Below are 25,332 nucleotides of genomic sequence, written 5' to 3'. Positions count from 1 at the left end.
GAGCAGTACAGCCCTCTTACTATAGCCCGCCTTAGTGAGCAGTATAGCCCTCTTACTATAACCCGCCTTACTGAGCAGTATAGCCCTCTTACTATAGCCCGCCTTACTGAGCAGTATAGCCCTCTTACTATAGCCCGCCTTACTGAGCAATATAGCCCGTCTTACTGAGCAGTATAGCCCTCTTACTATAGGCCGTCTTACTGAGCAATATAGCCCTCTTACTATAGCCCGCCTTACTGAGCAGTATAGCCCTCTTACTATAGCCCGCCTTACTGAGCAGTATAGCCCTCTTACTATAGCCCGCCTTACTGAGCAGTATAGCCCTCTTACTATAGCCCGCCTTACTGAGCAGTATAGCCCTCTTACTATAGCCCGCCTTACTGAGCAGTATAGCCCTCTTACTATAGCCCGCCTTACTGAGCAGTATAGCCCTCTTACTATAGCCCGCCTTACTGAGCAGTATAGCCCTCTTACTATAGCCCGCCTTAATGAGCAATATAGCCCTCTTACTATAGCCCGCCTTACTGAGCAGTATAGCCCTCTTACTATAGCCCGCCTTACTGAGCAGTATAGCCCTCTTACTATAGCCCACCTTACTGAGCAGTATAGCCCGTCTTACTGAGCGATATAGCCAGCCTTACTGAGCAGTATAGCCCGTCTTACTGAGCGATATAGCCCGTCTTACTGAGCAGTATAGCCCGTTTTACTGTGCGATATAGCCAGCCTTACTGAGCAGTATAGCCAGTCTTACTGAGCGATATAGCCCGTCTTACTGTGCGATATAGCCCGTCTTACTGAGCGATATAGCCCGTCTTTCTAAGCGATATAGCCCGTCTTACTGTGCGATATAGCCAGCCTTACTGAGTAGTATAGCCCGTCTTACTGAGCAGTATAGCCCCTCTTACTGAGCGATATAGCCCGTCTTACTGAGCAGTATAGTCCGTCTTACTGTGCGATATAGCCCGTCTTACTGAGCAGTATAGCCAGTTTTACTGTGCGATATAGCCAGCCTTACTGAGCAGTATAGCCCGTCTTACTGTGCGATATAGCCAGCCTTACTGAGTAGTATAGCCCGTCTTACTGAGCAGTATAGCCCGTCTTACTGAACAGTATAGCCCGTTTTACTGTGCGATATAGCCAGCCTTACTGAGCAGTATAGCCCGTCTTACTGAGCGATATAGCCCGTCTTACTGTGCAATATAGCCAGCCTTACTGAGTAGTATAGCCCGTCTTACTGAGCAATATAGCGATATAGCCCGTCTTACTGAGCGATATAGCCCGTCTTACAGTGCGATATAGCCCGTCTTACTGCGCGATATAGCCCGTTTTACTGTGTGATATAGCCAGCCTTACTGAGTAGTATAACCCGTCTTACTGAGCAGTATAGCCCCTCTTACTGTGCGATATAGCCAGCCTTACTGAGTAGTATAGCCCGTCTTACTGTGCGATATAGCCCGTCTTACTGACTAGTATAGCCCGTCTTACTGTGCGATATAGCCAGCCTTACTGAGTAGTATAACCCGTCTTACTGAGCAGTATAGCCCCTCTTACTGTGCGATATAGCCAGCCTTACTGAGTAGTATAGCCCGTCTTACTGTGCGATATAGCCCGTCTTACTGACTAGTATAGCCCGTCTTACTGTGCGATATAGCCAGCCTTACTGAGTAGTATAGCCCGTCTTACTGAGCGATATAGCTCTCTTACTATAGCCCATCTTACTGAGCGATATAGCCCGTTTTACTGTGCGATATAGCCAGCCTTACTGAGCAGTATAGCCCGTCTTACTGAGCAGTATTGCCCGTCTTACTGAGCAGTATAGCCCCTCTTACTGAGCGATATAGCCAGCCTTACTGAGTAGTATAGTCCGTCTTACTGAGCAGTATAGCCCGTCTTGCTGAGCAGTATAGCCAGCCTTACTGAGTAGTATAGCCCGTCTTACTGAGCAATATAGCCCCTCTTACTGAGCGATATAGCCAGCCTTACTGAGTAGTATAGCCCGTCTTACTGAGTAGTACAGCCCGTCTTGCTGAGCAGTATAGCCAGCCTTACTGAGTAGTATAGCCCGTCTAACTGAGCAATATAGCGATATAGCCCGTCTTACTGTGCGATATAGCCCGTCTTACTGTGCGATATAGCCCGCCTTAGTGAGCGATATAGCCCGTCTTACTGACTAGTATAGCCCGTCTTACTGTGCGATATAGCCAGCCTTACTGAGTAGTATAGCCCGTCTTACTGTGCGATATAGCCCGTCTTACTGACTAGTATAGCCCGTCTTACTGTGCAATATAGCCAGCCTTACTGAGTAGTATAGCCCGTCTTACTGAGCGATATAGCTCTCTTACTATAGCCCGTCTTACTGAGCGGTATGGCCCGTCTTACTGAGAGATATAGCCCCTCTTACTGTACGATACAGCCCGTCTTACTGAGCAGTATAGCACGTCTTACTGACCAGTATAGCCCGTCTTACTGTGAGATATAGCCCATCTTACTGAGCAGTATAGCCCATCTTACTGTGCGATGTAACCCATCTTACTGTGCGATATAGCCCATCTTACTGTGCGATATAGCCAGCCTTACTGTGCGATATAGCCCGTCTTACTGAGCAGTATAGCACTCTTACTATAGGCCGTCTTACTGAGCAATATAACCCTCTTACTATAGCCAGTCTCACTAAGCAGTATAGCCCTCTTACTATAGCCCGTCTTACTGAGCTGTATAGCCCTCTTACTATAGCCCGTCTTACTGAGCAGTATAGCCCTCTTACTATAGCCCGTCTTACTGAGCGATATAGCCCGTCTTACTGAGCAGTATAGCCCTCTTATTATAGCCCGTCTTACTGAGCAATATAGCCCATCTTACTATAGCCTGCCTTACTGAGCAATATAGCTCATCTTACTGAGCAGTATAGCCCTCTTACTATAGGCCGTCTTACTGTGCAATATAGCCCTCTTACTATAGCCCGTCTTACTGAGCAGTATAGCCCTCTTACTATAGCCCGTCTTACTGAGCAGTATAGCCCTCTTACTTTAGCCCGTCTTACTGAGCAGTATAGCCCTCTTACTATAGCCCGTCTTACTGAGCAGTATAGCCCTCTTACTATAGCCCGTCTTACTGAGCAGTATAGCCCTCTTACTATAGCCCGTCTTACTGAGCAGTATAGCCCTCTTACTATAGCCCGTCTTACTGAGCAGTATAGCCCTCTTACTATAGCCCGCCTTACTGAGCAGTATAGCCCTCTTACTATAGCCCGCCTTACTGAGCAGTATAGCCCTCTTACTATAGCCCGCCTTACTGAGCAGTATAACCCTCTTACTATAGCCCGTCTTACTGAGCAGTAAAGCCCTCTTACTATAGCCCGCCTTACTGAGCAGTATAGCCCTCTTACTATAGCCCGTCTTACTGAGCAGTATAGCCCTCTTACTATAGCCCGCCTTACTGAGCAGTATAGCCCTCTTACTATAGCCCGCCTTACTGAGCAGTATAGCCCTCTTACTATAGCCCGTCTTACTGAGCAGTATAGCCCTCTTACTATAGCCCGCCTTACTGAGCAGTATAGCCCTCTTACTATAGCCCGTCTTACTGAGCAGTATAGCCCTCTTACTATAGCCCGCCTTACTGAGCAGTATAGCCCTCTTACTATAGCCAGCCTTACTGAGCAGTATAGCCCTCTTACTATAGCCCGCCTTACTGAGCAGTATAGCCCTCTTACTATAGCCCGCCTTACTGAGCAGTATAGCCCTCTTACTATAGCCCGTCTTACTGAGCAGTATAGCCCTCTTACTATAGCCCGTCATACTGAGCAATATAGCCCATCTTACTATAGCCTGCCTTACTGAGCAATATAGCCCATCTTACTGAGCAATATTGCCCTCTTACTATAGCCTGCCTTACTGAGCAATATAGCCCTCTTACTATAGCCTGCCTTACTGAGCAGTATAGCCCGTCTTACTGAGCAGTATAGCCCTCTTACTATAGGCCGTCTTACTGTGCAATATAGCCCTCTTACTATAGCCTGCCTTACTGAGCAATACAGCCCGTCTTACTGAGCAGTATAGCCCTCCTACTATAGGCCGTCTTACTGAGCAATATAGCCCTCTTACTATAGCCCGCCTTACTGAGCAATATAGCCCGTCTTACTGAGCAGTATAGCCCTCTTACTATAGGCCGTCTTACTGTGCAATATAGCCCTCTTACTATAGCCCGCCTTACTGAGCAGTATAGCCCTCTTACTATAGCCCGCCTTACTGAGCAGTATAGCCCTCTTACTATAGCCCGCCTTACTGAGCAGTATAGCCCTCTTACTATAGCCCATCTTACTGAGCAGTATAGCCCTCTTACTATAGCCCGCCTTATTGAGCAGTATAGCCCATCTTACTGAGCAGTATAGCCCTCTTACTATAGCCCGTCTTACTGAGCAGTATAGCCCTCTTACTATAGCCCGTCTTACTGAGCGATATAGCCCGTCTTACTGAGCAGTATAGCCCTCTTACTATAGCCCATCTTACTGAGCAATATAGCCCATCTTACTATAGCCTGCCTTACTGAGCAATATAGCCCATCTTACTGAGCAATATAGCCCTCTTTCTATAGCCTGCCTTACTGAGCAATATAGCCCTCTTACTATAGCCTGCCTTACTGAGTAATATAGCCCGTCTTACTGATCAGTATAGCCCTCTTACTATAGCCCGTCTTACTGAGCAGTATAGCCCTCTTACTTTAGCCCGTCTTACTGAGCAGTATAGCCCTCTTACTATAGCCCGTCTTACTGAGCAGTATAGCCCTCTTACTATAGCCCGTCTTACTGAGCAGTATAGCCCTCTTACTATTGCCCGTCTTACTGAGCAGTATAGCCCTCTTACTATAGCCCGTCTTACTGAGCAGTATAGCCCTCTTACTATAGCCCGCCTTACTGAGCAGTATAGCCCTCTTACTATAGCCCGCCTTACTGAGCAGTATAGCCCTCTTACTATAGCCCGCCTTACTGAGCAGTATAGCCCTCTTACTATAGCCCGTCTTACTGAGCAGTAAAGCCCTCTTACTATAGCCCGCCTTACTGAGCAGTATAGCCCTCTTACTATAGCCCGTCTTACTGAGCAGTATAGCCCTCTTACTATAGCCCGCCTTACTGAGCAGTATAGCCCTCTTACTATAGCCCGCCTTACTGAGCAGTATAGCCCTCTTACTATAGCCCGTCTTACTGAGCAGTATAGCCCTCTTACTATAGCCCGCCTTACTGAGCAGTATAGCCCTCTTACTATAGCCCGTCTTACTGAGCAGTATAGCCCTCTTACTATAGCCCGCCTTACTGAGCAGTATAGCCCTCTTACTATAGCCCGCCTTACTGAGCAATATAGCCCTCTTACTATAGCCCGCCTTACTGAGCAGTATAGCCCTCTTACTATAGCCCGCCTTACTGAGCAATATAGCCCTCTTACTATAGCCTGCCTTACTGAGCAATATAGCCCTCTTACTATAGCCTGCCTTACTGAGCAGTATAGCCCGTCTTACTGAGCAGTATAGCCCTCTTACTATAGGCCGTCTTACTGTGCAATATAGCCCTCTTACTATAGCCTGCCTTACTGAGCAATATAGCCCGTCTTACTGAGCAGTATAGCCCTCCTACTATAGGCCGTCTTACTGAGCAATATAGCCCTCTTACTATAGCCCGCCTTACTGAGCAATATAGCCCGTCTTACTCAGCAGTATAGCCCTCTTACTATAGGCCGTCTTACTGTGCAATATAGCCCTCTTACTATAGCCCGCCTTACTGAGCAGTATAGCCCTCTTACTATAGCCCGCCTTACTGAGCAGTATAGCCCTCTTACTATAGCCCGCCTTACTGAGCAGTATAGCCCTCTTACTATAGCCTGTCTTACTGAGCAGTATAGCCCTCTTACTATAGCCCGCCTTATTGAGCAGTATAGCCCATCTTACTGAGCATTATAGCCCTCTTACTATAGCCCGTCTTACTGAGCAGTATAGCCCTCTTACTATAGCCCGTCTTACTGAGCGATATAGCCCGTCTTACTGAGCAGTATAGCCCTCTTACTATAGCCCGTCTTACTGAGCAATATAGCCCATCTTACTATAGCCTGCCTTACTGAGCAATATAGCCCATCTTACTGAGCAATATAGCCCTCTTTCTATAGCCTGCCTTACTGAGCAATATAGCCCTCTTACTATAGCCTGCCTTACTGAGTAATATAGCCCGTCTTACTGATCAGTATAGCCCTCTTACTATAGCCCGTCTTACTGAGCGATATAGCCCGTCTTACTGAGCAGTATAGCCCTCTTATTATAGCCCGTCTTACTGAGCAATATAGCCCATCTTACTATAGCCTGCCTTACTGAGCAATATAGCCCATCTTACTGAGCAGTATAGCCCTCTTACTATAGGCCGTCTTACTGTGCAATATAGCCCTCTTACTATAGCCTGCCTTACTGAGCAATATAGCCCTCTTACTATAGCCTGCCTTACTGAGCAATATAGCCCTCTTACTATAGGCCGTCTTACTGTGCAATATTGCCCTCTTACTATAGCCCGCCTTACTGAGCAATATAGCCCATCTTACTGAGCAGTATAGCCCTCTTACTATAGGCCGTCTTACTGAGCAATATAGCCCTCTTACTATAGCCCGCCTTACTGAGCAATATAGCCCGTCTTACTGAGCAGTATAGCCCTCTTACTATAGGCCGTCTTACTGAGCAATATAGCCCTCTTACTATAGGCCGTCTTACTGAGCAATATAGCCCTCTTACTATAGCCCGCCTTACTGAGCAATATAGCCCGTCTTACTGTGCAATATAGCCCTCTTACTATAGCCCGCCTTACTGAGCAGTATAGCCCTCTTACTATAGCCCGCCTTACTGTGCAATATAGCCCTCTTACTATAGCCCGCCTTACTGAGCAGTATAGCCCTCTTACTATAGCCCTTCTTACTGAGCAGTATAGCCCTCTTACTATAGCCCGCCTTACTGAGCAATATAGCCCGTCTTTCTGAGCAGTATAGCCCTCTTACTATAGGCCGTCTTACTGAGCAATATAGCCCTCTTACTATAGCCCGCCTTACTGAGCAGTATAGCCCTCTTACTATAGCCCGCCTTACTGAGCAGTATAGCCCTCTTACTATAGCCCGCCTTACTGAGCAGTATAGCCCTCTTACTATAGCCCGCCTTACTGAGCAGTATAGCCCTCTTACTATAGCCCGCCTTAATGAGCAATATAGCCCTCTTACTATAGCCCGCCTTACTGAGCAGTATAGCCCTCTTACTATAGCCCGCCTTACTGAGCAGTATAGCCCTCTTACTATAGCCCACCTTACTGAGCAGTATAGCCCGTCTTACTGAGCGATATAGCCAGCCTTACTGAGCAGTATAGCCCGTCTTACTGAGCAGTATAGCCCGTCTTACTGAGCAGTATAGCCCGTCTTACTGAGCGATATAGCCCGTCTTACTGAGCAGTATAGCCCGTTTTACTGTGCGATATAGCCAGCCTTACTGAGCAGTATAGCCCGTCTTACTGAGCGATATAGTCCGTCTTACAGTGCGATATAGCCCGTCTTACTGTGCGATATAGCCCGTCTTACTGAGCGATATAGCCCGTCTTACTGAGCGACATAGCCCGTCTTACTGAGCGACATAGCCCATCTTACTGTGCGATATAGCCAGCCTTACTGAGTAGTATAGCCCGTCTTACTGAGCAGTATAGCCCCTCTTACTATAGCCCGCCTTACTGAGCAGTATAGCCCTCTTACTATAGCCCGCCTTACTGAGCAGTATAGCCCTCTTACTATAGCCCGCCTTACTGAGCAATATAGCCCGTCTTACTGAGCAGTATAGCCCTCTTACTATAGGCCGTCTTACTGAGCAATATAGCCCTTTTACTATAGCCCGCCTTACTGAGCAGTATAGCCCTCTTACTATAGCCCGCCTTACTGAGCAGTATAGCCCTCTTACTATAGCCCGCCTTACTGAGCAGTATAGCCCTCTTACTATAGCCCGCCTTACTGAGCAGTATAGCCCTCTTACTATAGCCCGCCTTAATGAGCAATATAGCCCTCTTACTATAGCCCGCCTTACTGAGCAGTATAGCCCTCTTACTATAGCCCGCCTTACTGAGCAGTATAGCCCTCTTACTATAGCCCACCTTACTGAGCAGTATAGCCCGTCTTACTGAGCGATATAGCCAGCCTTACTGAGCAGTATAGCCCGTCTTACTGAGCAGTATAGCCCGTCTTACTGAGCAGTATAGCCCGTCTTACTGAGCGATATAGCCCGTCTTACTGAGCAGTATAGCCCGTTTTACTGTGCGATATAGCCAGCCTTACTGAGCAGTATAGCCCGTCTTACTGAGCGATATAGTCCGTCTTACTGTGCGATTTAGCCTGTCTTACTGTGCGATATAGCCCGTCTTACTGAGCGATATAGCCCGTCTTACTGAGCGATATAGCCCGTCTTACTGAGCGACATAGCCCGTCTTACTGAGCGACATAGCCAGCCTTACTGAGTAGTATAGCCCGTCTTACTGAGCAGTATAGCCCCTCTTACTGAGCGATATAGCCCGTCTTACTGAGCAGTATAGCCCGTCTTACTGTGCGATATAGCCCGTCTTACTGAGCAGTATAGCCAGTTTTACTGTGCGATATAGCCAGCCTTACTGAGCAGTATAGCCCGTCTTACTGAGCAGTATAGCCCGTCTTACTGAACAGTATAGCCCGTTTTACTGTGCGATATAGCCAGCCTTACTGAGCAGTATAGCCCGTCTTACTGTGCGATATAGCCCGTCTTACTGAGCAGTATAGCCAGTTTTACTGTGCGATATAGCCAGCCTTACTGAGTAGTATAGCCCGTCTTACTGAGCAGTATAGCCCGTCTTACTGAACAGTATAGCCCGTTTTACTGTGCGATATAGCCAGCCTTACTGAGCAGTATAGCCCGTCTTACTGAGCGATATAGCCCGTCTTACTGTGCAATATAGCCAGCCTTACTGAGTAGTATAGCTCGTCTTACTGAGCAATATAGCGATATAGCCCGTCTTACAGTGCGATATAGCCCGTCTTACTGCGCGATATAGCCCGTCTTACTGTGTGATATAGCCAGCCTTACTGAGTAGTATAACCCGTCTTACTGAGCAGTATAGCCCCTCTTACTGTGCGATATAGCCAGCCTTACTGAGTAGTATAGCCCGTCTTACTGTGCGATATAGCCCGTCTTACTGACTAGTATAGCCCGTCTTACTGTGCGATATAGCCAGCCTTACTGAGTAGTATAACCCGTCTTACTGAGCAGTATAGCCCCTCTTACTGTGCGATATAGCCAGCCTTACTGAGTAGTATAGCCCGTCTTACTGTGCGATATAGCCCGTCTTACTTACTAATATAGCCCGTCTTACTGTGCGATATAGCCAGCCTTACTGAGTAGTATAGCCCGTCTTACTGAGCAGTATAGCCCGTCTTACTGAACAGTATAGCCCGTTTTACTGTGCGATATAGCCAGCCTTACTGAGCAGTATAGCCCGTCTTACTGAGCGATATAGCCCGTCTTACTGTGCAATATAGCCAGCCTTACTGAGTAGTATAGCCCGTCTTACTGAGCAATATAGCGATATAGCCCGTCTTACTGAGCGATATAGCCCGTCTTACAGTGCGATATAGTTCATCTTACTGCGCGATATAGCCCGTCTTACTGTGTGATATAGCCAGCCTTACTGAGTAGTATAACCCGTCTTACTGAGCAGTATAGCCCCTCTTACTGTGCGATATAGCCAGCCTTACTGAGTAGTATAGCCCGTCTTACTGTGCGATATAGCCCATCTTACTGACTAGTATAGCCCGTCTTACTGTGCGATATAGCCAGCCTTACTGAGTAGTATAGCCCGTCTTACTGAGCGATATAGCCCGTCTTACTGACTAGTATAGCCCGTCTTACTGTGCGATATAGCCAGCCTTACTGACTAGTATAGCCCGTCTTACTGAGCGATATAGCCCGTTTTACTGAGCGATATAGCTCTCTTACTATAGCCCGTCTTACTGAGCGATATAGCCCGTCTTACTGAGCAGTATAGCCCGTTTTACTGTGCGATATAGCCAGCCTTACTGAGCAGTATAGCCCGTCTTACTGAGCAGTATAGCCCGTCAGACTGAGCAGTATAGCCCCTCTTACTGAGCGATATAGCCAGCCTTAGTGAGCAGTATAGCCCCTCTTACTGAGCGATATAGCCAGCCTTACTGAGTAGTATAGCCCGTCTTACTGAGCAGTATAGCCAGCCTTACTGAGTAGTACAGCCCGTCTTGCTGAGCAGTATAGAGATATAGCCCGTCTTACTGTGCGATATAGCCCGTCTTACTGTGCGATATAGCCCGCCTTAGTGAGCGATATAGCCCGTCTTATTGTGCGATATAGCCTCTTACTGAGCGGTATGGCCCGTCTTACTGAGCAGTATAACCCGTCTTACTGAGCGATATAGCCCCTCTTACTGTACGATATAGCCCGTCTTACTGAGCAGTATAGCCCGTCTTACTGTGAGATATAGCCCATCTTACTGAGCAGTATAGCCCATCTTACTGTGAGATATAGCCCATCTTACTGAGCAGTATAGCCCATCTTACTGTGCGATGTAACCCATCTTACTGTGCGATATAGCCCATCTTACTGTGCGATATAGCCCGGCTTACTGAGCAGTATAGCCCATCTTACTGTGCGATATAGCCCGCCTTACTGAGCGATATAGTCCGTCTTACTGTGCGATATAGCCCGTCTTACTGAGTAATATAGCGATATAGCCCGTCGTACTGTGCGATATAGCCCTTCTTACTGAGCAGTATAGCCCGTTTTACTGTGCGATATAGCCAGCCTTACTGAGCAGTATAGCCCGTCTTACTGAGCAGTATAGCCCATCTTACTGAGCAGTATAGCCCCTCTTACTGAGCGATATAGCCAGCCTTACTGAGCAGTATAGCCCCTCTTACTGAGCGATATAGCTAGCCTTACTGAGTAGTATAGCCCGTCTTACTGAGCAGTATAGCCAGCCTTACTGAGTAGTACAGCCCGTCTTGCTGAGCAGTATAGCGATATAGCCCGTCTTACTGTGCGATATAGCCCGTCTTACTGTGCGATATAGCCCGCCTTAGTGAGCGATATAGCCCGTCTTACTGTGCGATATAGCCTCTTACTGAGCGGTATGGCCCGTCTTACTGAGCAGTATAACCCGTCTTACTGAGCGATATAGCCCCTCTTACTGTACGATATAGCCCTTCTTACTGTGAGATATAGCCCATCTTACTGAGCAGTATAGCCCATCTTACTGTGAGATATAGCCCATCTTACTGAGCAGTATAGCCCATCTTACTGTGCGATGTAACCCATCTTACTGTGCGATATAGCCCATCTTACTGTGCGATATAGCCCGGCTTACTGAGCGATATAGTCCGTCTTACTGTGCGATATAGCCCGCCTTACTGAGCGATATAGTCCGTCTTACTGTGCGATGTAGCCCGCTTTACTGAGCGATATAGTCCGTCTTACTGTGCGATATAGCCCGTCTTACTGAGTAATATAGCGATATAGCCCGTCGTACTGTGCGATATAGCCCTTCTTACTGAGCAGTATAGCCCGTCGTACTGTGCGATATAGCCCTTCTTACTGAGCAGTATAGCCCGTCTTACTAAGCAGTATAGCCCATCTTACGCATACTCACTGCAGGCCTCTGTTGTTAGATGTAATGTCATGTGGCGGCTAGTCTAATGTATGTATGGGCAAATACACAGTACTACTTCTATCTCACTGTAATTCCCAGTATCTACAAGTATAATGTATGTGTGGGCAAATGCACAGTACTACTTCTATCTGGCAGTAATTCCCAGTGTCTGCTAGTATATTGTATGTATTTGCAAATGCACAGTACTACTTCTATCTCACTGTAAGTCCTGGGAGTATATTTACTAAAGTGCAGGTTTTTAGAAGTGGAGATGTTGCCCATAGCAACCAATCATATTTTACTTATTTATCTAGCACCTTCTAGAAGATAATAGCTAGAATCTGTTTGGTTGCTACGGGCAATGACTCCACTTCTAAAAAACTGCACTTTAGTGAATATACCCCTAGTGTCTGCTAGTATAATGTATGTATGGGCATATGCACAGTACTATTTCTATCTGACTGTAATTCCCAGTGTCCGCTAGTATAATGTATGTATGGGCATATGCACAGTACTATTTCTATCTGACTGTAATTCCCAGTGTCCGCTAGTATAATGTATGTATGGGAATATGCACAGTACTATTTCTATCTGACTGTAATTCCCAGTGTCCGCTAGTATAATGTATGTATGGGAATATGCACAGTACTACTTCTATCTGACTGTAATTCCCAGTGTCCGCTAGTATAATGTATGTATGGGCATATGCACAGTACTACTTCTATCTGACTGTAATTCCCAGTGTCCGCTAGTATAATGTATGTATGGGCATATGCACAGTACTACTTCTGTTGTTCTGTCTGACAAAGTACAATACAGGAATAAAAGATTAAGGGGGGAATCCAAGTAACCTGATCATTTTTTGGGAGAATAAAACAGGACTTACTGTGTTTTATATTTTGCCTTCGGGCAATTCAATTTGATCCCATTTTATTCGGCAGAAATATGATCCATTTTGGGGCGAATACACATAGGATCCGTGATAAGGTCATAGACCTATGTGTTTTCATGGCCGCGATTGCGAAAGGGGCTGTTTAACAGGGAAAAAATCCCCGATAACTACCGGCTTTCGGGGCTAGTTAGCCGCCGTAAATTACCGCAACTAATTGTATTCCCCCCTAAGCTGTTACAATGCTATTTACAGTCCCTGGAGCTGAATATTATCGGCTATCTATAGTGAGATGTGGGCAGCACATGGAATATTTCTCAGCTTTCATAACTAAGGGAAGATCGGGGAAAAGTACACTGTTAGCCGGCTACGAGGAATATCTGGGGGAAGTGATGGTGTTACTAAGTACTAATAGCCAGGGTGCACTAACCTTTGCACGTGCCACATTCATTATTTTGTTCCATTCAATTTAGTATTTACATTTATTGCATAAGTGACTTCCATATATAGGTATGTGCATTAGGAAGACTTGTGGTATACATACTGATATACATTGCTTCAGTCTCAGAGTGATGGACACAATCTGCTGAAATGGGTCTAGGTGGGCGGCATACCGACTGTCTAATCCCGGCAAGTGTCTAATGACCGTTATGCAATGGCCAAGTCAATCCCCTGACCTGAATCCGATTGAGCATGCATTTCACTTGATGAAGACAAAACTGAAGGGAAAATGCCCCAAGAACAAGCAGGAACTGAAGACATTTGCAGTAGAGGCCTGGCAGAGCATCACCAGGGATGAAACCCAGCGTCTGGTGATGTCTATGAGTTCCAGACTTCAGGCTGTAATTGCCTGCAAAGGATTTGCAACAAAGTATTAAAAAGTGAAAGTTAGATTTAGGATTGTTTAGTTTGTCCCATTACTTTTGGCCCCTTAAAAAGTGGGAGGCACATATAGAAACCGTTGTAATTCCTACACCGTTCCCCTGATTTGGTTGTAATTACCCTCAAATTAAATCTGAAAGTCTGCAGGTAAATCACATCTTGTTTGTTTCATTTCAAAGCCATTGTGGTGGTGAATAGAGGCCAAAATATGAAAATTCTGTCAATGTCCCAATATTTATGAACCTGACTGTACATGGCACCAGGCAATGGCTCGGCACATTATACATGGCATCAGGCAATGGCTCGGCACATTATACATGGCACCAGGCAATGGCTCGGTACATTATACATGGCACCAGGCAATGGCTCGGCACATTATACTTGGCACCAGGCAATGGCTCGGCACATTATACATGGCACCAGGCAATGGCTCGGCACATTATACTTGGCACCAGGCAATGGCTCGGTACATTATACATGGCACCAGGCAATGGCTCGGCACATTATACTTGGCACCAGGCAATGGCTCGGTACATTATACATCTGCTGGTCCCTGGTGATTTCTCCGTTTAGGAAGCTGGGATTCTGCTCGGAGACCCCTTTGGACGATATTAGGCCCCAGTGACACAATGTAAATTCTACGTGTGAGAGTGACGCAAACAGTAATCTGGAGACGGTAACAAATCGAAAATCAACCTTTATCAAAATTAGCCAAACAAGTAAAGATTATACTACATACTACTCAAAGCTCAACTTACACAATAATGTACTAAAAAAGACAGAATTTAACAAAATGTTTTAGGATAATTTCAACATTTTTTTTTTTTTTTACTTATTTTTTGTGCGCAGGAAGTTACAGAAATATCGGGATAGAAAACGGTTGTGTTTAACATAAATTATTTCTCTAACCGCGATGCAATTCGTGTCACCGTATGAACAATCCCTTAAATTGCATCAGCTCTTACGACCGAGATCTATATGGCCGCCTCTGCCCTGCAAGCGACAAGTAACGGCACCAACAAAATAACAACGTAAATACTGAGACAGCATGAATGTAACACACTGATTGTCACTGCGTCTGGATTGTGATTGTCACTTTAAATGATACATACAATGATAATGGCGATGTGCAGACTATTCCCTAGAGGCGTCATTGTTAATACTGTACATGGCAGTCTACCTGCAGGCACGTTATTCCAGTTATTTGCACCTACAAATCAGAAGGTTTATTGTTTAGTTAAAGCTTCAGCAAAACTCGCCAGCGCGGTCCCTAAGCCGCCTACTGATGGACGATCCAAGTGGTGCTTACTTACAGCCTCCGCCTTAAATTCGGCGCGCCGTTACTGCCTACTTATCACAGTGCGTTACAAACCTTGTCCAGATTTATGGTGTTCTCCAGAAAGTCACATCTCTAGATCTACTTTTGCCATTACTAAGCGCTAATACAGCACCGGGCTGTCGCTAATGCTGTACTGCGAACGCTATTCATTAATTCTATATTCATTAATTGAGGAACTTCTATTCAGTGGGTTATGGTTTTGGTTTATAAACTTTTTCTTTGTAAGTATAAAATAATCCACTTTTTGTAGGAAATTTTGGGCTAGTCTCCAATAATTCTTATTTTTCTGCTGCATTTACCTCAGCAAAAATCTCTTCTGTTCAGCCCTGGTGAAGTGCAACGTCTGGTTTTACTATGTTGATTACTCTGAATACTCGACGTTTCATAAATTAGGCAAACTGAGCTAGGTGGTTTTAGGCAGGTTAAAGGCCATACCACTTGTGATCCTCCATCAGTAAGGTCTTTAGATGTGAAAGCGCAAAAGATACAACCGGTTATTTACTAATAAAGTGAAATGCAGCAGCCAATCAGAGATCAGCTTTCACCTTATAACTAGATCAATCAAAGCTGATTAGCTGCTGGTTGCCGTTGGTTACTGCACATTTGCACTCTGTCAGTAGACACCAGCACACAGTGTTTTGTGTATGATTTACACAATATTAAAGTAAAGAACTATATATATAATGGTTTAATACAGTGGGTAAAGTCCTCTTCTTTATAACCTGTAGGTGTCACTGTTGCTACTGCTCTTCATGAAGGAGTTTAGTCTGTGACTAACAGCTCTCCCCCGAAATCAATATAACTTTAAAAAAAAAAAATATTTAATTAGCTGAGAACTTTCAGCAAAATGCATTTGTTATGTCAGGTAGATACCTGCTCCTTTTAGGGTGTTTCTAGAATGTCCTCTTTTTCCATATAGCGTCATATAGGGTGTTAGAGAGATAGGTGATGGCCAATCACATTGAAAACCCTGACAAAGATTTCATACACCAAAATTACAAATGGAGACATTCACCCTTCAAAACATGTCCCTCCAAATAGCATTTACTGTAGTGGGAGATGCCTCCAGCCTCTGCGGTCCAAGTTTGGACTTCTATGGTTCTACTGGTTGGAGTAGGAAATGTTACCAGCTCTGGCTGAGGTAAGATGGGAACTACCACCCATTGGGCTCCAGTTAGGCTAGGTGGGGAAGGAAATGTTACCAGCTCTGGCTGAGGTAAGATGGGAACTACCACACATTGGGCTCCAGTTAGGCTAGGTGGAGAAGGAAATGTTACCAGCTCTGGCTGAGGTAAGATGGGAACTACCACACATTGGGCTCCAGTTAGGCTAGGTGGAGAAGAAAATATTACCAGCTCTGGCTGAGGTAAGATGGGAACTACCACACATTGGGCTCCAGTTAGGCTAGGTGGAGAAGGAAATGTTACCAGCTCTGGCTGTGGTAAGATGGGAACTACCACACATTGGGCTCCAGTTAGGCTAGGTGGGGAAAGAAATGTTACCAGCTCTGGCTGAGGTAAGATGGGAACTACCACACATTGGGCTCCAGTTAGGCTAGGTGGGGAAGGAAATGTTACCAGCTCTGGCTGAGGTAAGATGGGAACTACCACCCATTGGGCTCCAGTTAGGCTAGGTGGGGAAGGAAATGTTACCAGCTCTGGCTGAGGTAAGATGGGAACTACCACCCATTGGGATCCAGTTAGGCTAGGTGGGGAAGGAAATGTTACCAGCTCTGGCTGAGGTAAGATGGGAACTACCACCCATTGGGCTCCAGTTAGGCTAGGTGGGGAAGGAAATGTTACCAGCTCTGGCTGAGATAAGATGTGAACTACCACCCATTGGGCTCCAGTTAGGCTAGGTGGGGAAGGAAATGTTACCAGCTCTGGCTGAGGTAAGATGGGAACTACCACCCATTGGGATCCAGTTAGGCTAGGTGGGGAAGGAAATGTTACCAGCTCTGGCTGAGGTAAGATGGGAACTACCACACATTGGGCTCCAGTTAGGCTAGGTGGAGAAGGAAATGTTACCAGCTCTGGCTGAGGTAAGATGGGAACTACCAGACATTGGGCTCCAGTTAGGCTAGGTGGAGAAGGAAATGTTACCAGCTCTGGCTGAGGTAAGATGGGAACTACCACACATTGGGCTCCAGTTAGGCTAGGTGGAGAAGGAAATGTTACCAGCTCTGGCTGAGGTAAGATGGGAACTACCACACATTGGGCTCCAGTTAGGCTAGGTGGAGAAGGAAATGTTACCAGCTCTGGCTGAGGTAAGATGGGAACTACCACACATTGGGCTCCAGTTAGGCTAGGTGGGGAAGGAAATGTTACCAGCTCTGGCTGAGGTAAGATGGGAACTACCACACATTGGGCTCCAGTTAGGCTAGGTGGGGAAGGAAATGTTACCAGCTCTGGCTGAGATAAGATGGGAACTACCACCCATTGGGCTCCAGTTAGGCTAGGTGGGGAAGGAAATGTTACCAGCTCTGGCTGAGGTAAGATGGGAACTACCACCCATTGGGATCCAGTTAGGCTAGGTGGGGAAGGAAATGTTACCAGCTCTGGCTGAGGTAAGATGGGAACTACCACACATTGGGCTCCAGTTAGGCTAGGTGGAGAAGGAAATGTTACCAGCTCTGGCTGAGGTAAGATGGGAACTACCACACATTGGGCTCCAGTTAGGCTAGGTGGAGAAGGAAATGTTACCAGCTCTGGCTGAGGTAAGATGGGAACTACCACACATTGGGCTCCAGTTAGGCTAGGTGGAGAAGGAAATGTTACCAGCTCTGGCTGAGGTAAGATGGGAACTACCACACATTGTGCTCCAGTTAGGCTAGGTGGAGAAGGAAATGTTACCAGCTCTGGCTGTGGTAAGATGGGAACTACCACACATTGGGCTCCAGTTAGGCTAGGTGGAGAAGGAAATGTTACCAGCTCTGGCTGAGATAAGATGGGAACTACCACCCATTGGGCTCCAGTTAGGCTAGGTGGGGAAGGAAATGTTACCAGCTCTGGCTGAGGTAAGATGGGAACTACCACACATTGGGCTCCAGTTAGGCTAGGTGGAGAAGGAAATGTTACCAGCTCTGGCTGAGGTAAGATGGGAACTGCCACACATTGGGCTCCAGTTAGGCTAGGTGGGGAAGGAAATGTTACCAGCTCTGGCTGAGATAAGATGGGAACTACCACCCATTGGGCTCCAGTTAGGCTAGGTGGGGAAGGAAATGTTACCAGCTCTGGCTGAGGTAAGATGGGAACTACCACACATTGTGCTCCAGTTAGGCTAGGTGGAGAAGGAAATGTTACCAGCTCTGGCTGAGATAAGATGGGAACTACCACCCATTGGGCTCCAGTTAGGCTAGGTGGGGAAGGAAATGTTACCAGCTCTGGCTGAGGTAAGATGGGAACTACCACACATTGGGCTCCAGTTAGGCTAGGTGGAGAAGGAAATGTTACCAGCTCTGGCTGAGGTAAGATGGGAACTACCACACATTGGGCTCCAGTTAGGCTAGGTGGAGAAGGAAATGTTACCAGCTCTGGCTGAGGTAAGCCAGGAACATGAGTACTCCCACACGTTGGACTCCTACGTTTCTATTGGTTGAAGAAGGAAATGTTACAAGATCTAGACAAGGTAACCCGGGAACATGAGTGCTCCCACACATTGGACTCCTATGGTTCTATTGGTTGGAGAAGGACTATGCCTACAACCTATACCAGTCTAGAACAGACAGCAGTCATAAACCTACACAACAGAACTACACAGCCAGACTATATAATGTACATAAGTGATAGTAAATAGAATACTTGGGGGATTGGAAATGTTAACGGACCACCACAGACAAGTGTCAAAGACATCACAAACATGAAGATATAGATGGATACTTATTACAAAATGTAATAATGTATATTTCTTCTCGACTTGCCTATCCTTTGCCATCCTAGTAATAGTTCCAGAACTTTGAAAACAATGTTATTAAGTTACCGGTGTGGGACCAGGCAGTGTCCAGCACAAATCCATTGCTATACTAAGTGTTTCCTCCCTCTCTGAGATACCACTCAACCTTCCCCAAAGGCAAATCTGTACCTGGGGTGGGGGCGGGGGGAGTCAAAGCACACGACTGGGGCAGCCACACGGGAAGTACGTTCTCTAACATGACAGGAAGGATTGTCACCTCACAATCGTCTTATTCTAGGTGCAAAGAAGGTGGTGAGCAAGCTAGAGGAGGAGGAGGAGGAGGGGTAGGGTGGGGGTGGGGGTTCCTTATTTCTGCCCTAAAGAGGATAAAAGGAGGGAAATTGAATATAAAAGCTGGGTTGTGGTGCCCGGCAATATAGCAGTTTGATATTGTATCACTTGCAGTCAGTTACATAACGTTCGCTATTATAGGTATAATTTAGCAGACCGTTCAGTGTTCCTCACTTATACAATAAGGCATTGCATGTTTACTTTACATGCTAAAGATACATCATTTATAGGACTACCTAACCCGCTGTGCATCCTCGCACGGCGCATGTAATGCGGCCTCGGCCGCTAAGCTGGATCCGCAGACATTTTTCACTTAATCTCCTTTTTGGATTTGTAATGGGCGGAGACCACCAGATAGGTGTCGGGACTCATATCTTTGATGGTGGGGGACTTGTTTTGGACCGGTGAGGTTTTTCCATCCAGGCGTGATATCTGCAGCATTCGGCATGGGTCATGCTTCAGCAAATAGCCGGCAAACGTCTCCCACCCGCCTCCGACGCGGACCATCACGTGTTTGTTGTGGAGCATCTGCAAAGCAAAAGATACCGGTTAGCACCAGGAGCGGATTACGGCTGTGGTCAAGTCTTGGAACTCCTACGCCTACTGTTTACTGTGCTATCTACTAGCCGAGTCTGACCACCCCACTGTCCACTCTGAGCCAACGTCACCCCCCCCTCTGCACTGTCATAACCTCTCCTCAGTGTCCACTCTGAGCCAACGTCACCCCCCCCTCTGCACTGTCATAACCTCTCCTCAGTGTCCACTCTGAGCCAACGTCACCTCCCCCCTCTGCACTGTCATAACCTCTCCTCATAGTGTCCACTCTGAGCCAACGTCACCCCCCCCTCTGCACTGTCATAACCTCTCCTCATAGTGTCCACTCTGAGCCAACGTCACCCCCCCTCTGCACTGTCATAACCTCTCCTCGGTGTCCACTCTGAGCCAACGTCACCCCCCCCCTCTGCACTGTCATAACCTCTCCTTAGTGTCCACTCTGAGCCAACGTCACCCCCCCCCTCTGCACTGTCATAACCTCTCCTCAGTGTCCACTCTGAGCCAACGTCACCTCCCCCCTCTGCACTGTCATAACCTCTCCTCAGGGGCGTATTTATAATGGGTGAGGCACACGGGCCCCGGGGTCCAGAGAGAGCCCGCACCGCACACCCTGCACCCATATTATACTTACCTCTCTGGAGTCCCACGTCGGAGCAGGTGTCTGCACTGTAAAAACTGGCTGAAAAATGGCCGCCGCGCTCAGTGCGCTGCTGGCCACCGGACGGAAAGGAGGGGGCCCGTGACGGAGACTGCACACGGGCCTCCCCCTCTCTAGAAAAGCCCCGCCTCTCCTCATAGGGTCCACTTGATTTAAGTCCCTACGGTTGCCTTTTAATGCGTCTATTATATCTATCATATGGCGGTATAATTATTAAATATATTTTACCTAAATTTTTTAAAATATTTTAACCCGTTTTTTACAGGCACAACACAAGCAGCCTTCACATCTCTCACTGATATATCTCACTGATATGTGCAGGCTGCTTGTTCGGGTGAGTTTGGCAGAGAGAAAACACCGCAATCTCGGGTGATTAATCTCATCTAACCTCGCAACTAAGGGAAGACATCTCGATTTACTTCACGATCGGAAAACTCACTTTCAGCTAAACTCACTTCTTAGTAAATTTGCGAGTTGAAAGACGGAAAACTCACCCGAGTTTCGGCAAAGTAAAGAGTGTTTAAAAAAAAATAAAAAACTCGACCAAACTCGATTCTTAGTAAATTTACCCCTAAGTGTCGTTTGTGATACAGATAAGTCTGAGATTTTTTATGGGGGTTGAATACTTTTGCAAGATAATGTATATATGTGTGTGTGTATGTGTATATATATATATATAAATATATATACAGTATATTGCATGATTACATTTTTCTCTCTAGTCTTTATACTGCAGACCACCCGCATTATGTGTGTGATACTGACAGGCCATGCAAAATGCATGTGGGCTGCTGCAATGTTCTATGAGAGAAGGTCAGCTCCTGTATTATGGGATATCTAGAAGGCATTCTTCAGCAAGATCACATCCTATAATTGTTCTTAAGCTCCCAGAAGAATTCCACCTAACAGCCGGGGGCTGTAATACACTTCTTATAAATTGTGAAAATGTAATATAGATTTTCTTTTATATATAAAAATGACATTAGGCAGGAACGGTGAGGCGAATATCGGGATGACTGACTTCTACCTCTTTATTCCAGTTCTGTTTCAAAGAAAATGAAAGAAATAATGCGGTAAATGTACATTACAGGGGAAGCTGTTGTGTAATAGTACTGGGGCTGTAACTGTTCTGCATTGTTAGTTATTTCCATTGTAGATCACTGGGGAAGGAGGAGATGGGAGAACTCAGACTAATGTCTTTCCAAACTCACTCGGTACATCTGCTAGAATCTGCAGCTCACAAGTTAATTCGGTTAGAAATAACTATTATGTGCAGATAAGATATAATAAAATAATAAATTGTTAAATCTTCATATTATCAGTTAGTGAATATGATGTCATTAATTTTTTAATACCAATATGCTGTATATCTGGGGGACGACACAATTATCCCATCATTAGTGCTGCTTCCCCAATGATAATGAACAATTCCAGAGCCCCACATAGAGCTGCCACACAATAAATGTCAAGGGAGTTATGGAAGCCCTAGTTTGCCCCTCATTACTGCATGCGTTTCCCTTACATAGCGCGGCAGAAGCGGTTTCCGTGACAACGGAATTCTGGTTATGAAATACAGTGTTGTAAACCAGCGATGGGAAACCTGATCCGCACGGGAGGCAGCACATTTCCCTTAATCCCTGCAATGAATTAAACACACACACACAAAAAAACATTTAATTAAAGAAACACGTGTCTATATTAACGTATCAGCAGCCATTTTACACACGTGCTACAGCTATAGCTGACGGTTCTGACACTAAGGCAGCAAAGAGCTGGGGGCCTCCAGGTGAGAGCTCGGGGAACTCCAGACCTGTATCGCTCAGCTGTTGAAAATTGAGGTGAAAAAATTATTTAATCATATTGATAAGCAAGTAAAGCAACCATAAAAACTCAGCCTCAACATTCTCTGTAAAATACCACATAATACACTACCGTTCCATTGGTAAAGGTTATAATTATTATTATTAATAATGATATCACTAATAATATCACTAATAGTAATAATAATGATATTATTATTATTATTATTATTATTATTATTATTATTATTATTATTATTATAGTGATATCATCATTATTATTCGTGATATCACTAATATCAATAATAATAATATAATAATAATTTCACTAATAATATCACTAATGGTAATAATAATATCACTAATAATAATAAGAAGAATTTCACTAATAATAATAAGAATATCACTAATAATAATAATAATAATAATAATAATAATAATAATAAGAATTTCACTAATAATAAGAAGAATATCACTAATAATAATAATAATAATAATAATAATAATTTCATTAATAATATCACTAATAGTAATAATAATGATATTAATAATAATAATAATATCACTAATAGTAATAATATCACTAATAATAATATCACTAATTATAATCAGTGGTGTAAGTTTATCCCAGACGCCCGGAGGCAAGTTATACTTTGGTGCCTCCCCCCCCATCACAGCTGCTGACACTATAATGTAGTAATTCACATGCAGACAGGCTATAGATGGACAAAGGCAGCAGCTGATGGTCTGACATGGAGCTTTCCATTAGTGTATGGTGGCTTCTCAGTGCCGGGAAGAGGTGCCATGTATTGGGGGGCCGTGACAGTACACTCCGGGTACATAGTTACAGCCCTAAGTGGGGTAAATATATTGTGGACAATGGAGGAAGTGCCCCTTCAGAGCTGGAGCCCGGCGGCAGGCGCCTCCATTGTCTCCCATAGTTCTGCCCCTGATAATAATAATAATTTCACTAATAATATCACTAATAGTAACAATAATGATATCACTAATAATAATAATGATATCACTAATAATAATAATATCACTAATAGTAATATCACTAATAATAATAATAATAATAATAATAATAATAATAATAATATCACTAATAATAATAATAATAATGATATCACTAATAATAATAATAATAATAATGATATTACTAATAATATCACTAATAGTAATAATAATGATATCACTAATAATAATAATGATATCACTAATAATATCACTAATAGTAATAATAATGGTATCACTAATAATAATAATGATATCACTAATAGTAATATCACTAATAATAATAATAATAATGATATCACTAATAATAATAATGATATCACTAATAATATCACTAATAATAATAATAATAATAATAATAATGATATCACTAATAATAATATCACTAATAATATCACTAACAGTAATAATAATGATATCACTAATAATAATAATGATATCACTAATAATAATAATTTCACTAATAATATCACTAATAGTAATAATAATGATATCACTAATAATAATAATGATATCACTAATAGTAATATCACTAATAATAATAATAATAATGATATCACTAATAATAATAATAATTATGATATCACTAATCATTAGAATGCCAAACATATACAGCTTTGTGAAAGTTAATATGGTGGGAAACGCACTTTACAACCACGGCGGGGTAATACGTGGAGAGCAAGGCTTGCATGTCACAGCACAGTACTGGATCACACATACACACATGATTACCATACACGGCCCACCTGCCCACCCAATGGGCAAAGTTTTGGCAATTTTGTATAAGCCGGAAAGGCCAGCAGCAGTCAGGAACGCCTTTGTATGGGCACAATCCCCATTTCTACTTGGTCATTTATATATCTTGCCGACCCGCACTTAGCTGGGCACAGTTTGCCTGTAGCCTGCATCTATAAGGAATGATTGTCCTCCTTTCCCTGGAGGAGTAATTGCTATTCCCATAACAGTGAGCATTTGGTCATGCCAAAGTATTTACCCATATACCTGTGCCCATTGCCCACAAATGCCCATTCATGTCTTCACACCAGCAGCTGCCAGCCTGCCCCCATGGAAAAGGTTTTATACAAATATTGTCATGTATAGTTGTTAGTTAATCCGACATATGTTGCCGTGCAAATGGCGTGCACCGAACAAAATGCCTATATTCACCTATGTGCCATGCGCCCACCCTCTTAGATGTGTACACTTGGTTTGCTACTGGTCATCATGATCGTCATTAGTGCACGCTTGTACCTACCCTAAATTAGGTACAAAAGATACGGGTGTATCATGCTTATGCCTATTTCTGCATCGCCCGTATCTGTGTCAGCACACCCTCACTGGACGTTGCCTGTGTATGAACGCCCCGGTGCAGCCCATTTCACCTCTTTAATGTAGAAGGCGTACAACTCCGCACTGTGTGTACTTGTGTGCGCTCAGTCCCTGGGCATGCTCAGTGAGAAAACACACAGGGTACACTGCGCACACAGGCGTAAGTTCTACGCAGCATCAGCCCCTACATAGCAATCACAATTGTGCAACATAGAAAACTCTCTTTATGTTGGAATTATCTTCCCTTTATGGCACATTCTGTTTTGCACCCACCTCGTTAGGCCCTCTCACACGTTTCATTTTTGTTAATGAAATCTGCGGCAAATGGTTCCCTTCGCCGCCACGTAAAAAACACACCATGGGATTACAAATTGTTCTCCCTGTGATTTCATCTCATAAATAATCTACAAATCTTCGGCATACCCTTGGTTGCCATGGAAACCACTTCATCCTTAAGGCGACGTGCAGCCAGGTTGAGCCGGCGCGCCCGCTGGGACTGTCTGCTCTCGGATCAGCCTATTAAAAAGCGAGCACAGTGCTTGATAACACACATGTAACGTCGGTAATTAAAATCATGATAGAAGTATATTCTCCGAAGCTCCCGTGACAGGACTGAAAAGTCATCTCTGTGCAGTCAGTGCATTCTCTTCTGTAAAATATACTGTATATTACTATAGTTAAAGTGAAGCTATTCTATGTCTCCTATTTTAGTCTGTATATATCAGCTATACGTATGTTGTCTGAATCACAGATTAGCCTTGCTGGAATTCTCCAGTGAAACAAAATGGCCGCTCCCTTGCAAAATCTTTCAAGTTATATACTATTTGAATAAGGGACGGATTAAGGTTCGTGTGGGCCCCAGGGCAACTAACCTGTGGGAGACCCTACCAATAAAATTGTCAATATGATATGGTGGAGATGTTATTA

The 25,332-nt window shown here is 44.7% G+C and overlaps 1 protein-coding gene across 1 annotated transcript in view; it reads right to left on the bottom strand.

The window, feature by feature from the left end:
- Positions 1–18,164: 18,164 nt before the first annotated feature.
- GAS2 (growth arrest specific 2) overlaps positions 18,165–25,332 on the bottom strand; it is a 162,219-nt gene continuing 155,051 nt past the window's right edge. Inside the window, exon 8 of the mRNA XM_088451758.1 lies at positions 18,165–19,575. Coding sequence (XP_088307884.1) covers positions 19,357–19,575 — 219 coding nt within the window. The 3' untranslated portion in view covers positions 18,165–19,356. The remainder of the gene's footprint in view (positions 19,576–25,332) is intronic.

The sequence above is a fragment of the Taudactylus pleione genome, unplaced genomic scaffold (genome assembly GCF_031769625.1).
Source record: "Taudactylus pleione unplaced genomic scaffold, aTauple2 ptg000027l, whole genome shotgun sequence".
Taxonomy (NCBI): domain Eukaryota; kingdom Metazoa; phylum Chordata; class Amphibia; order Anura; family Myobatrachidae; genus Taudactylus; species Taudactylus pleione.
Note: the sequence above shows the minus strand (reverse complement) of the source record. Positions and strands in the feature narration are given on the sequence as shown.